This window comes from Giraffa tippelskirchi, chromosome 9 (assembly GCF_054371585.1).
Source record: "Giraffa tippelskirchi isolate mGirTip1 chromosome 9, T2T-mGirTip1v1.2.pri, whole genome shotgun sequence".
Classification (NCBI taxonomy): Eukaryota; Metazoa; Chordata; class Mammalia; order Artiodactyla; family Giraffidae; genus Giraffa; species Giraffa tippelskirchi.
In genome coordinates, this window is record NC_137283.1 from 43,229,412 (window position 1) to 43,242,774 (window position 13,363).

Sequence of the window (13,363 nt, forward strand, 5' to 3'; positions counted from 1 at the left end):
ATGTTTGCTGTATGTAAATTTATATTTGATATGAATATGGTGCCAGCTACTATAGCTCAGATGCTGGCTCAGAAGTCTGCACAGTGGTGTGCTGTCTATTAACCTAGTTTCCTCACTGGTTGCTATTTCTGTAGTGCTGAGAAACCCCTTGCTTTCATGTTCACCATGATGTCCTATGGCCAAGATTTGGAGGGAATATATCCGAGAAATAAGATATATTTCTTCTGTGCTTTTTCCATTTCATTTCCAAAGAACCTGAAGTGCAAATACAAAGGCAAATATTTAGATCTTTTAACAATCCTTGATTATCAGGAATTATTTGCATGATCCAGAATAAGTTCACTTTAACTTTTGAGATAATCATCACAGAGAAAAGACAAAATAAGTTTTGTAGCAAACTCATGGATCCTTGAACATAGGTCCCCATCCTTCAGCAGTATGGGCCCTGACTTTAAAATATAGTTTTAATTCTCTTTTAAATAAATGTACTATAGTTTCTAATTTAGTAGTTATTTACAAATGTGTCATGTGTATACGGATGGAGGTTACTTACTTGGATTTATTGGACATAACTGACCTTGAAATCACAAAATTATTGCTTAGTCTTCCTACTAAATTATCAATGATGTACGTTCTTTGGGCTTCAATGATAGGTTAAAAAGTTCATGGCATATCTCAGTAGGACCAGTATTTAAACTTTTTATATTAAGATGAGTTTTCATGTTTAAATTTAGTGTGCTTCCTCGAAGGAATAGTACAATATGAATGATACTTGGTGTTTTCTTAAATGTATTTTTTTGGTAATAGTAAATGTTTTGAAGATGGGCCTTTTAAATGTTAGGAGGTACTAAGATTGATAGCTTTGCCAATTGGTTTTAAGTATTTTGAATTTATAACTATCATCGTGTTGCAAAATAACATTGACTTTGGAATAGCTTGCTTCCTTTTGTAGTAATTCAAAAATATTATGACAGCTATAGTTTTATAGTGAGCATAAAAACCAGTGAGGTAAGTTCAATGAGGTAAGGTTAGTGTTGGAAGTTTTATTAACAAAAACTTTAAGTATTAACACATGAGTTACAATTCCCATGTGTTTTCAGAAATTCACTGGAACTGAACTAAACATTAAATTCTGAACTTTGGACTAGTCACTTAAAACCACCTAATTTTAGTATAAGAAGTATAAGAAGTAGCCAAAAGCTTGAGTATGAAAACAGGCTTTATAAAGTTGGCTGGATTATTAACCCACATAAGATATGAATTCTTCCATGTAGGTGATATGAAACACTCTTGACCCAGCATTGTTTTCTTCAGGTAGGTGGCATATGGGAGTTGGGTATGATTTTTTGATCGGTGGGTAAGACAAAATGAATCTTTACAACCTGAAAATCTCAACTGTGTTATTAACAAGCTGGTGATTGTAACTTAACTTTTATAAGCACAGCATGTGGTTATGCAATACTAAATATATCTGAATTTTATTTTTTGAATTGAAATTATATGAGAACAGACTTCTAATTTAGGAGAAAGGTATATTGTAAATTATGAAGCAATCTATAATACAGCCATCATTGTTTGTCTTTGTACTATTTAAATATTTTAAAATGTAACATAGATTTCCCAACCCCCACCAGGTCCAATGTTTAAGTTTTGGATTGGTAGATGAAAGCCAACACACAGAAATGGGATTATCTAGTCCTTTTTTCCCTAGTCAGCATCAGTCTAGTGTTCAATAGGAGAGTAAATACATGATTGACATGTAATGATTGACATTAACTGGTGACCTTGAAAAGCTTAAGGATGTAATTGATAAGACCAAATCTGTTGTTACTGGTGACTATGATGGGAGAAAGAAAGTGTAAAAGTGAAAGTTGCTCAGTCATGTTCGACTTTTTGTGACCCCATGGACTATACAGTCCATGGAATTCTCCAGGCCAGAATACTGGAGTGGGTAGCCTTTCCCTTCTCCAGGGGATCTTCCCAACCCAGGGATTGAATACAGGTCTCCCGCATTGCAGGTGGATTCTTTACCACCTGAGCCACAGGGGAAGCCCATGATGGGGGAGATACCTTGTAATAAAATTAAAGAAACCCTTTTAGGAAAGGGACTTTCTCAGTTTTGAATTGTTATAGATACACTCTCCCTGCAAGTTCTTGATGACTTGATCTCAGTGGGTGTAAATGCATTTCTGTGGTAGTAAATCTGTAAATATGCTGAAGATGTCCTAATTAGTCTTCTGAAAGAATGTTATAATTCTTTACACTACATTACAGTATAATATAATGTTATAATTTAGGACTGCTCATCCACAAGTAGGTTAGACAGTAGTCCAGGTTCTGTTGTCTCAGGAGCTTCCAATTCATACAGCCATTTACCTTTACAATATTTCCCAGCATCTCAAACTACATAAACCTAATACTGAACTCTTGATTGCTTACCTCAAGTCTGATTCTCCCCAGTCTTTCCCATATAGGCAGTAATTCCACTGTCTATTCTAGTCAGTAACCCAGGAAACCTTTGAGTCCTTCCATCCATCTACCCATATAAATAGAAACCTCAGTTCTCCCAGCTGCCTCCCAATTTGTTTGCAAAATATGTCTCAAACACAGCCACAATCTCCCTGTCGACCACCTCCATCTTAGTTGTAGCAGCCACTGTCTCTCCTCTGGTTGACTGCCTGTCCTTTGCCTTCATTCCTGTCCCCAACCCCCACTGTCTGCTTGTAGAACAGCATCAAATTGTCCCATCGTTGGCCAACAAAAAGACTCTGTTTTTCGTAGATGCTTTGCGTTCTGATTCAATTCTATGCTTACTGTGTACATTTCTTACTACAGACCTAATGTCAATCATTTCTACAATGAAACTGATTTGATTTGTTTAGAAATGGTTTTAAGAGACAATATTTGGGGTGGACAATCATTGTTACTGAGATGGTTACTGTTCTTTAAAGCCTTTTTAATGGACAAAACTAGAAAATATTATTTTTTTAATTTTTTTTTAATTGAAGGATAATTGCTTTACAGAATTTTCTTGTTTTCTGTCAAACCTCAACATGAATCAACCATAGGTATACATATATCCCCTCCCTTCTGAACCTCCCTCCCGTCTCCGTCCCCATCCCACCCCTCTAGGTTGATACAGAGCCCCTGTTTGAGTTTCCTGAGCCATACAGCCAATTCCTGTTGGCTATCTATTTTATGTATGGTAATGTAAGTTTCTGTGTTACTCTTCCCATATATCTCACCCTCTCCTCCCCTCTCCCCATGTCCATTAGTCTATTCTCTATGTCTGTTTCTCCATTGCTGTCCTGTAAATAAATTCTGCAGTACTATTTTTCTAGATTCCGTATATACGCATTAGAATATATTTATCTTTATCTTTCTGACTTAAACTTCACTCTGTATAATAGGTTCTAGGTTCGTCCACCTCATTAGAACTGACTCAAATGCATTCCTTTTTATGGCTGAGTAATATTCCATTGTGTATATGTACCGCAACTTCTTTATCCATTCATCTGTTGATGGACATCTAGGTTGCTTTCATGTTCTAGCTATTGTAAATAGTGCTGCAATGAACAATAGGACACATGCGTCTTTTTCAGTTTTGGTTTCCTCAGGGTATATGCCTGGGAGTGGGATTGCTGAGTCATATGTTGGTTTTATTTCTAGCTTTTTGAAGGAATCTCCATACCGTCTTCGATAGTGGCTGTATCAATTTAGACTCCCACCAACAGTTCAAGAGCATTCCCTTTTCTCCACACCCTCTCCAACATTAATTGTGAAAATAATATTTTAAGAACATTTGGAAAAGGGAGGAGATACATGTATACCTGTGGCTGATTCATGTTGAGGTTTGACAGAAAACAAAAATTTGGAAAACTCAGCAGTGGCCACAGGAATGGAAAAGGTCAGTTTTCATTCCAATCCCAAAGAAGGGCAATGCTAAAGAATGATCAAAGTACCGCACAATTGCACTCATCGCATACGCTAGTAAACTAATGCTCAAATTTCTCCAAGCCAGGTTTCAGCAATATGTGAACTGTGAACTTCCAGATGTTCAAGCTGGTTTTAGAAAAGACAGAGAAACCAGAGATCAAATTGCCAACATCCATTGGATCATCGAAAAAGCAAGAGAGTTCCAGAAAAACATCTATTTCTGCTATATTGACTATGCCAAAGCCTTTGACTGTGTGGATCACAATAAACTGTAGAAAATTCTTCAAGAGATGGGAATACCAGACCATCTGACCTGCCTCTTGAGAAATCTGTATGCAGATCAGGAAGTAACAGTTAGAGCTGGACATGGAACAACAGACTGGTTCCAAATAGGAAAAGGAGTACGCCAAGGCTGTATATTGTCACCCTGCTAACTTAACTTATATGCAGAGTACATCATGAGAAATGCTGGGCTGGATAAAGCACAAGCTGGAGTCAATATTGCCGGGAGAAATATCAGTAACCTCAGATATGCAGATGACACCACCCTTATAGCAGAAAGTGAAGAAGAACTAAAGAGCCACTTGATGAAAGTGACAGAGGAGAGTGAAAAAGCTGGCTTAAAACTCAACATTCAGAGAACTAAGATCATGGCGTCTGGTCCCATTACTTCAAGGCAAATAGATGGGGAAACAGTGGAACTAGTGGCTGACTTTATTTTTGGGGGGCTCCAAAATCACTGCAGATGGTGACTGTAGCCATGGAATTAAAAGACACTTACTCCTTGGAAGGAAAGTTGTGACCAACCTAGACAGCATATTAAAAACCAGAGACATTATTTTGCCAACAAAGGTCCATCTAGTCAAGGCTATGATTTTTCCAGTAGTCATGTATGGATGTGAGAGTTGGACTATAAGGAAAACTGAGCTCTGAAGAATTGATGCTTTTGAGCTGTGGTGTTGGAGACAACTCTTGAGAGTCCCTTGGACTGCAAGGAGATCCAACCAGTCCATCCTAAAGGAAATCAGTCCTGAATATTCATTGGAATATTGGACTAATGTTGAAGCTGGAACTCCAATACTTTGGCCACCTGATGTGAAGAGCTGACTCATTTGAAAAGACCCTGATGCTGGGAAAGATTGAAGGCAGGAAGAGAAGGGGATGACAGGGTGAGATGGTTGGATGGCATCACCGACTCAATGGACCTGAGTTTGGGTAAACTCCGGGAGTTGGTGATGGACAAGGAGGCCTGGCGTGTTGCAGTCCATGGGGTCACAAAGAGTCGGACATGACTGAGCAACTGAACTGAGTATTTTAAGAAAGAAAACATGCCATGTGTGCATGCTTTTTAGTATTATAAGGCTGGTTTTAGTATTTCAGTGCTTTTTCTTAAAGACTTAAAATTTATTAAAATCCAAAATTAACTTTAAAGCAGAGGAACATATTTAAAGAACAATTTATTTAAAGATCAATAAAGACTACTTAGTGTTAAAAGATGGGATAATAAGGCATAGCCATCAGTTAAATAAACCATTTTAATGAATATCAAAGTATCAGTCCAAGTCTAAGTTATAATAGCTGATAGACATTTGCTGAATCATAAATTTATTTTGTGTATGCACAAACACGCAATGTACATTTTCACCAATAAGCACAGATATCCACAAATTAGCCTTTTGTCATCGAGTTTTTTACAAGGCTTTTATATAAGTTGTTTGATTTTTGTATTTGTATTACTTTCCTCTTATGCTAAAATCATGTTTTCTAATGATATTTATATAATATTTAATTATATAATACTTTTTTGCTCTACCTCACCTCCAACTTCACAAATACATGGTTGAACAAGTCATGACCTACCAGTCTTGTTAAAAGGACTAGGACAATGCCTGCCACAAAATCAATTCTTTGTATTTGTTGAATGAATGAATACATAATTTTAGTTACTGAAAATAAAAAGAGTACTTACAGAGAAGAGAAATCTGAAATCAAAATAGATGAAGGCAAAGAGTAGAAAGACATGATCTAAGTATAGGTTAAGAGATAGACACACCCTCATCTCAGCTTTTTTTTTTTCCTTCTTTTTTTTTTTTTAGCTGTGCTGGGTCTTCATTGCTGCAAGGGCTTTTCTCCAGTTGCAGTGAGCAGGGGATACAATCTAGTTGTAGTGTGTGGATTTCTCATTACGGTGGCTTCTGTTGTTGTGAAGCATGGGCTCTAGGCATGTGGGTTCAGTAGTTTGGCACATGGGTTCAGTAGTTTGGCACATGTGTTCAGTTGTTAAGGCTTCCAGGCTCTAGAGCTCAGGTTTAGTAGTTGTGATCCACAGACTTAGTTGCTCCGCAGCATGTGGTATCTTCCCAGACCAGGGATTGAACCCATGTCTCTTGCATTGGCAGATGGATTCTACTCAGCCACCAGGGAAGCCACTGTATAGCTACTTTTTGATGGTGCAGTTCCTGAAGGTCATTTTTTTTTTTGAAAGGCAACTTTTGCTATAATTAGAGATTTGTATGAAAGAGCTTTTAAAAAGCAATGATTATTCTGAGTGTTTCTTTTCAGCGAGACTACAGAAAGATCATGCTAACTAAATCACCAATCAGTTAGGTAGTTCTCTTTGGTAGAGATCAGTAACCTCTGACGATTAAAAAAGAGAAGACTCCTACCTGTGACCTTGTCTCCAGGTAATATATCAGTCATACAGCCTTTCTGAGTGCTCCTTGAAGTTCCAGCTCTCTGTCCTTTTGAGATCATAAAAGGTTCATGTGAGGCCAGTGGGACACTATTTTCTGTGGCATGGCTCAGTCACCCATGTTTGCTGTTGGTCCAGAATCCTCCCTGAAGTGTTTCTCCATAGGGGAGATAAAAGTCTAAGGACTGAGACTTTTGAGTTTATTAGAATCATAGACCTACATAGTCCACTATTGTAACCATGAGCCATATGGGGGCTATTGAGCACCTGAAACGTGACTAGTTCTAATTGAAATGTGCTGAAAGTGAAAAGTAGATGCTGAATATTGAAGACAATACCAAAATGTAAAATATATTATTTTTTAATGTTGATTATATGTTAAAAAGTAATATTTTTTATATAGTGGATTACATTAAATATATTCTTAAAATTACTTTTACATGTTTCTTCTTTTTAAACTTGGCTGCTAAAAAATTAAAAATTACATATGTAGCTTGCGTTGTATTTTCATTGGACACACCACTTTCAGTCTTTTTTCTGGAAGGGTGGAAGTATCTGTGCAACATTTCCAGCCAATCCACACAACTTGAACACCACCCATTTCATCAAGGAAAAGTCAGTCCTCACATCAATTATGTTAATTGACCAAATTTCAGATACTCATCAAATATAAAGAATATTGAGCCACTTTTGATAGTTGACTCTGGCATGTCAGCTTTTAACTGAAATCTTTCATAGCTAATTAACTACCCCTGGAGAATTTATTCGCAGTTGGGAAATACACCCATCGACCCAGACACCCCCTCCACACACACACACATATCATACCATGTATGCTGAAATATTTTAAAGTAAGTGACAGACAGTATAACACTCTGGTACATGTTAGAGCACAAAACCTTACTTGCTGGTTCTCCACTTTTCCTGAGGGCTGTTGATTAGCAACCTTTATTGCATTCCTACAGTATATAAATCACTGGGTTACAGGCTGTGGAAAGCAGAATAATAAAATATAATAACAATAGCAAAAATTTATTGAGTGTTTCTAGGTGCCAGGCACTGTGCTAAGTACATTACATGTGTTATTTAATTTAATCTTTAACATAATTTGATGAAGGTGGTACTCTTATTGTCCTCATTTTGCTTATGACATCTTTGATTTATTCTTGACATTTGGAAGGCTGGTGAGTAAGTCCATGGCCATTGCCATGAGTTTCTTGAACACATGTATTTGCAGTGGGGAGACTTTGCAAAACAGAGTTGTCCACTTGAGCCACTTGTTGATACGAATATAAGTTCAAACCAGTGCGCTAAAGGAGACTCTTCCTCTTTGATCTCTTTTTCTCTTCTCCCCAAGGTCTTGATCTTTAACTTCTGTGTTTACTCCCTAGGATTCTGCTACTTCTTCCTTTCAGCTCTATCCTTGGCTCTCTGTCAACCATCTCCCCCACCCCCAACCCCCACCACACTTCTTTGGAATTGGAATGAAAGGATAGAGGAAAGTAGATTTAGAGGTCTTACACACTGAAGGAGTAGAGGGAAGAACAGTGACCCAGTTTCATGTAGATTTATGGTCATCTCTAAGACAAACAAACCTTTCTAGTTTTAAGGTACCCACTTTTTAATAAAACCAGGGGAAATTACAGTAATTGAGTAGTTTAACACATCATACTGTTGGGGGGGGCAGGAAGTTTGAGGTGATCCTGCTTCTTGAGGATCCGGATATATGGAGGGTCTGCCATCTTGTAGCTCCACCATGTGGGAAATGTATCCTTCAGAGTCTCAGGGAAGGGGAGGGGTGTCAGGGAGGTGTAGATAGGAAGTGATGTATGACGCTTCTGCTTACATTTCATGTAATTTTCCCCATTTTCCCACAAGGGAGCTGGAAAGAGAGATTGCTCCAGTGTTCAGGAAGGAAAGGCAAATTGGATTTGAGTGAGAACTAGTGGTTACTACCACAGTGACTTCTAGATTTTAGGTTATTTTCAGTGTTTTTGTCTTTGGAAGCATACTTCCATACATTATGCACGCTTCCAACTTTGAATCTGTCTCCCCATTTGAATGATTGCAAGTTGAATCAAGTTCAAATATACCGTTAACCCAAGTCTACTATTAGGAAAAACAAACAAACGACACTTTAAATGTGAAATAAAACTGTATTGGGGGCTTTTGTGTATGTTCAGTTTCATTTTCTTCTAAAGTTGCTCTTTGTGATAGCATGTTTATTCAATGCCTGACGTGTTGTCAAGTAAGTAGTATTTAATCTGCGAAAATTTTCAAGTGGCCCCTTTTTCTCTCTCAAGTGTTTCTTTTTTTTTCTTTCTCTCAAGTGTTGCTGTAGTCATTTTAAGATGGAAATGAACCGTTTGATTTTTAAAAATTATTTATGGCATATCAAGTAGCACTTAGTGTTTTGTCACAACATTGAAACTGTTTCTGAAGGCCTGTGTAAAATATGGCAGAAAGGTCAGGACGCTTATGTACAGAACTTCTAGAAACATACCTCACCATTGGAACTGGTTATAATTCCTGGGTGCTGACATGAAGATTAATAATGTTTAACTCTTATTTTGGCAATTTTTGCCAATTTCATTGCCATGGTCATTTTCTTTCAAGTTATTACCTGGAACTGAAGTGATAACAAATGCTTCATGCTTTATACTGCCAGGTAAAAGGTCAAATTTTCATATGTTACATGCTTTTAAACATACACACACATGCACCCACATACAGACACAAATATACACACATTGGATCAGAAGGAAATGAGTAGTTCTCCGAAAATGAAAAGATTGTCTTAGTTGTAACATTAGGTGACTAGTTCCCATGCGGTTAAATAATATGTAAAAACTGGAAATTCAACCTATGGGTCTTTGTGCACTGACAATATCATGCAGTTCTAATTTTCTTTTGTTTTTCTGGGAAATGATGGTGCTCTTTGCTTTGCCAAGTTTTATTATTGAGTCAACTGCCAAAGTTTAAGAGAGAGAGTCAAGGGCCTTTAAAATTATTTGGTGTTGAGTGAAGAGGTAGAGAAAGGTATTTCATATTCCCAAACATTTTAACTTTTATGTCTCTACCTGATGTTGGAATATAATCTAAACTTGAAGGCTTTTCTGATTCTTCTTAAAAATGAAGTATACTATTGAGCGAAGTTCAAATATTAGAGAAGAGAATTTTAATCCTACTCACTGATACTCAGTTTGGAACTACATATTCTAATTTTTAATAGACTATCTTCTTTCTGGCCTCATTCCTGTGTTTAAACTTCTGTGCATCAGAAGGTCTGTGTGCCTGCTTGTGGTTTTGCACCATCTGGAAGTTAAAATTTGACTTTAAAAATGATGTCATGCTTGCTTACTGCAAACTGGGCTAATGTTGGCTGAGAATTGGATGTAGTTCAGGTCAACATTTTGTCTTAAAAAAAAAAAAAAAAACCTTAAGCTTTATTTCTTGATCCTAGGAGGCTGTGCAAAGCTGTACAGATAGAATGAAGGTGATTGAAGGCCACAATTCAAATTCCTTTGGAGCTAAGTACATGTTGTCAGGCTCATGGAAAATAAACTCACAAACAGAAGACCTTGGCTGGCACAGACTCCCTCCTGCCATGTAGAGTTTGGGTGCTGCGAGTAGTGTGTTGATCATGAGCAACTTTGCTCTCCGTTTTGTTCCTGGAGAAATAGTCTTACTTAATAGTCCTTACAAAAGCTCAGGTTGCTGTTTTAATCTCTTATGGACTTAGTAAGATGGAGCAAGACATTGAAAGATCACACATAGCCAGAAAGCACTGCAAATGTTAAGCTTACTATTGATCAATTAGAGAGTCTCTTCTGAAACTTTCTCTAGCATCACTCACTACCTTCCATGTTGTAATTTATTTATATCATGGATTTGGATTGGGTGTTTCCCTTGTCCAGATAAAGACCTCCGTCTTTGATAGGTAGAACGTGGGGCTAATGAGACCACAGTTTCTTCTCCAATTTGCACAGAGTCCTAGTCAGCCTATGTGCAGATCCCTAAAATTGAATGTGTAGCCCTTTCTAACCACTGCTGTAACCTGCAGTGATCAACATGTTCTGCCAATTTCAAAGGAACCCACTAAATGCTACCCTTTTATGTATAAACTAAAAATCACATTTTTTCACCAGATAAGAGGAAAACTCAAAGAGAAGTACTGATGCTATTCCAAGTTGGTAGATGAAGATAACTTTTTACATAGACCCCTTGAGAATCTGGAATGTTTAAGCTTTAGTGCAACTGGAATGAGTTTTTCATTTAGGAAAGGGGAGGTCACCAGGATATGAATTTCCTTCACCTCTGTCCCTAGATCTCGATAGCCATTATGCGAGAAGAGGCAGAGCTATCAGATGTTTTCAGACTCAGCAATTCTCACCTTCTGAAACCACAGAGTGTCCATCCTTTCTCATAATGCAGTCAGGGTCATTCAGCCAACGGGGCTTCCAGCACTTGTCATCACCTCTGCCCTTGCTGGGATCTCCCAGCTTCATCTTGCTGTCTGGGACAGAAACTAGAAAACCTCTCTGCTTACCTACTTCCCCATCACCTTTGACATTTAAAAACACTACTTCAGCCCTCCTTTCTTCAACAGGGGTAAGAAAAGGAGATTCTTTCCTGATAACTTTTTTATTTCTAGTATTTTCGTGCCCTGATGTGTTCTACCTAGGACTGGTTGCTGTCTTTAAAATCACAAAATGCCAGGCACTTAGAGATAGTCCTTACCTCTTTGTTTTATAAATGAAGAAACTGAGGCTGAAGACTTGGTATGGGCAAGTGAGAGTTATTTGTCCTCATCCTCACAGGTAGAAGTAGTGCTGGTCATTCAGTGGTGTCTGAGTCTTTGTGACCCTATGGACCATAGCCTGCCAGGCTGCTCTGTCCATGGGATTCTCCAGGCAAGAACACTGGAGTGGGTTTCCAGAGGATTCCCTGGAGAAGGGATTCCCTTCTCCAGGGAATCTTCCTGACCCAGGGATTGAATCTAGATCTCCTGCTAGATTCTTTACTATCTGAGCCACCAGGGAAGCCCAGATAGAAGCAGAACCTAAAACCTAAATGTCTTCTTTCCTTTGTTCCAAATCACCTTTGACTCTTTGTCCTTATAATATTTATATATGTATTTATTTTGGCTTATTACAGTATTCCTGCTCCTTTTTTAAAAAAAGTTTTTGTTTTTTTCTGTGTTCATATAAACTTTACTTGCAAATAGTATAATGAGCAAATGTTCAACAAAATATGCTATGAGATGCAGCAGTCCCCAACTTACCCCTGTCCCATTCTTCTTCCTCAAGATCACCTCTTTAAACTCTTTATGCCTGGTTATTTTGATATCTCTCAGTGACATGCTTAATTGCTTCCTAGTGTTGATGTTGCTTCTTTCTATCCAATTCCCACTGTGGAAGGCAAGGATTAGAGTCATCTGTCATCCCAGTGTCCCGCGTCACCCATGTAAACATTTTTTGCACATGATCTTTGGAATGTTAACATTAAAAAAAAAAAAGCTTATGTTTCCCCATTCTATTACCAACATTTGAAAAGCAGAAATTGTAGAAATCTAAATGTTTTCTTTAGTGTTTGTAAAGCAGTCTTTCATGAAGCTGGAGAATGAGTGTCATCCACAGCATTTTCTTCTTCTAACAGCATTTACTTCGTCTTGGCCACACGTCTTTTTCTAATTTAGGAGTGTTCCTCTGTTGCCAGTCTTGTTCTCCCAGGTGTCCGTGGCATGGCCCATTGTGTTCTCTGTCTTCCTGGAGGATGCTACATGGCATGAACAGTGTTGTACCCTCCCTGGGCTCTCAAAGATACAGAGAATTCATGTGCTTTGTTTCCCAACTTTTGGCTTCGCAACATGAGATGACTTCATAACGTCTTATTTCATATAAACCTTATAATTAAAAAAATATATATCACTGATCAGGTACATATGCAGCAGGATTTTAAGGCAGATGTAGGCTTTAAAACACATAGCCTGGAGTTGCCCATGAGCAGTGTTTGATCACGCTGCTCAGAAGGTGTACTGCTGCCCCACCCATCTCCCAGGGCAAGACTGGTAGTTACTGATGGCCTCTCTGTACAACTGCAACCTTTCTTCTTTTTCCTGATTTCAGGTAGATGCACTGAGATTACGGCTAGAAGAGAAAGAATCTTTTCTCAATAAAAAGACGAAACAGCTGCAGGACCTCACAGAAGAGAAAGGGACACTGGCTGGGGAGATTCGGGACATGAAGGATATGTTAGAAGTGAAGGAGAGGAAGATCAACGTTCTTCAGAAGAAGGTGAGCGCCTGACGCAAGCACTTCAGATTGAGAATTGGTATCATCCATGTTTTGTCATTTCAGAGAAACTTTTGAGTGTGTGGGAAAGAAGAAATTACTGTTCAAGAATTTTAGATCAGGGAGTGTAAACTTTAAACTTACTGATATTTAACTTACTAGTGATTGTATCATGTCAGTTTTCGCACAGCTTGATGAATTTACTTATTTGATCACCTGGAAACAAAATAGTAATTTTTTTTTTCATTTACTAGCTTAAACATAGAGATAATTGGACAAATTTAGATATAAATCTAAAATTTATTGTTAATTTTTCCTTTTCTTTACTGAGAATTGAGCAGTCAATGTGTCTTAAAGGTATTTTAGGTGCATTTTGTATTTACATAAACTTTAGTAGCTCTTATCCTGTCAGACTCATACAGATCTTAGTGGGTGTGAAGTC

The 13,363-nt window shown here is 37.8% G+C and overlaps 1 protein-coding gene across 11 annotated transcripts in view; it reads left to right on the forward strand.

Annotated features, from left to right (window-relative positions):
* The window catches only part of ERC2 (ELKS/RAB6-interacting/CAST family member 2), a 957,804-nt gene that overhangs the window by 358,535 nt on the left and 585,906 nt on the right, over positions 1–13,363 (forward strand). For all 11 annotated transcript variants that reach the window (XR_014064002.1, XR_014064001.1, XM_081524874.1 and 8 more), the window contains one exon: positions 12,757–12,924. Coding sequence is in view for 9 of the 11 variants with exons in the window: in XM_081524874.1 (XP_081381000.1) it covers positions 12,757–12,924 (168 nt within the window). In the remaining 2 variants the exon portion in view is untranslated. The remainder of the gene's footprint in view (positions 1–12,756; positions 12,925–13,363) is intronic.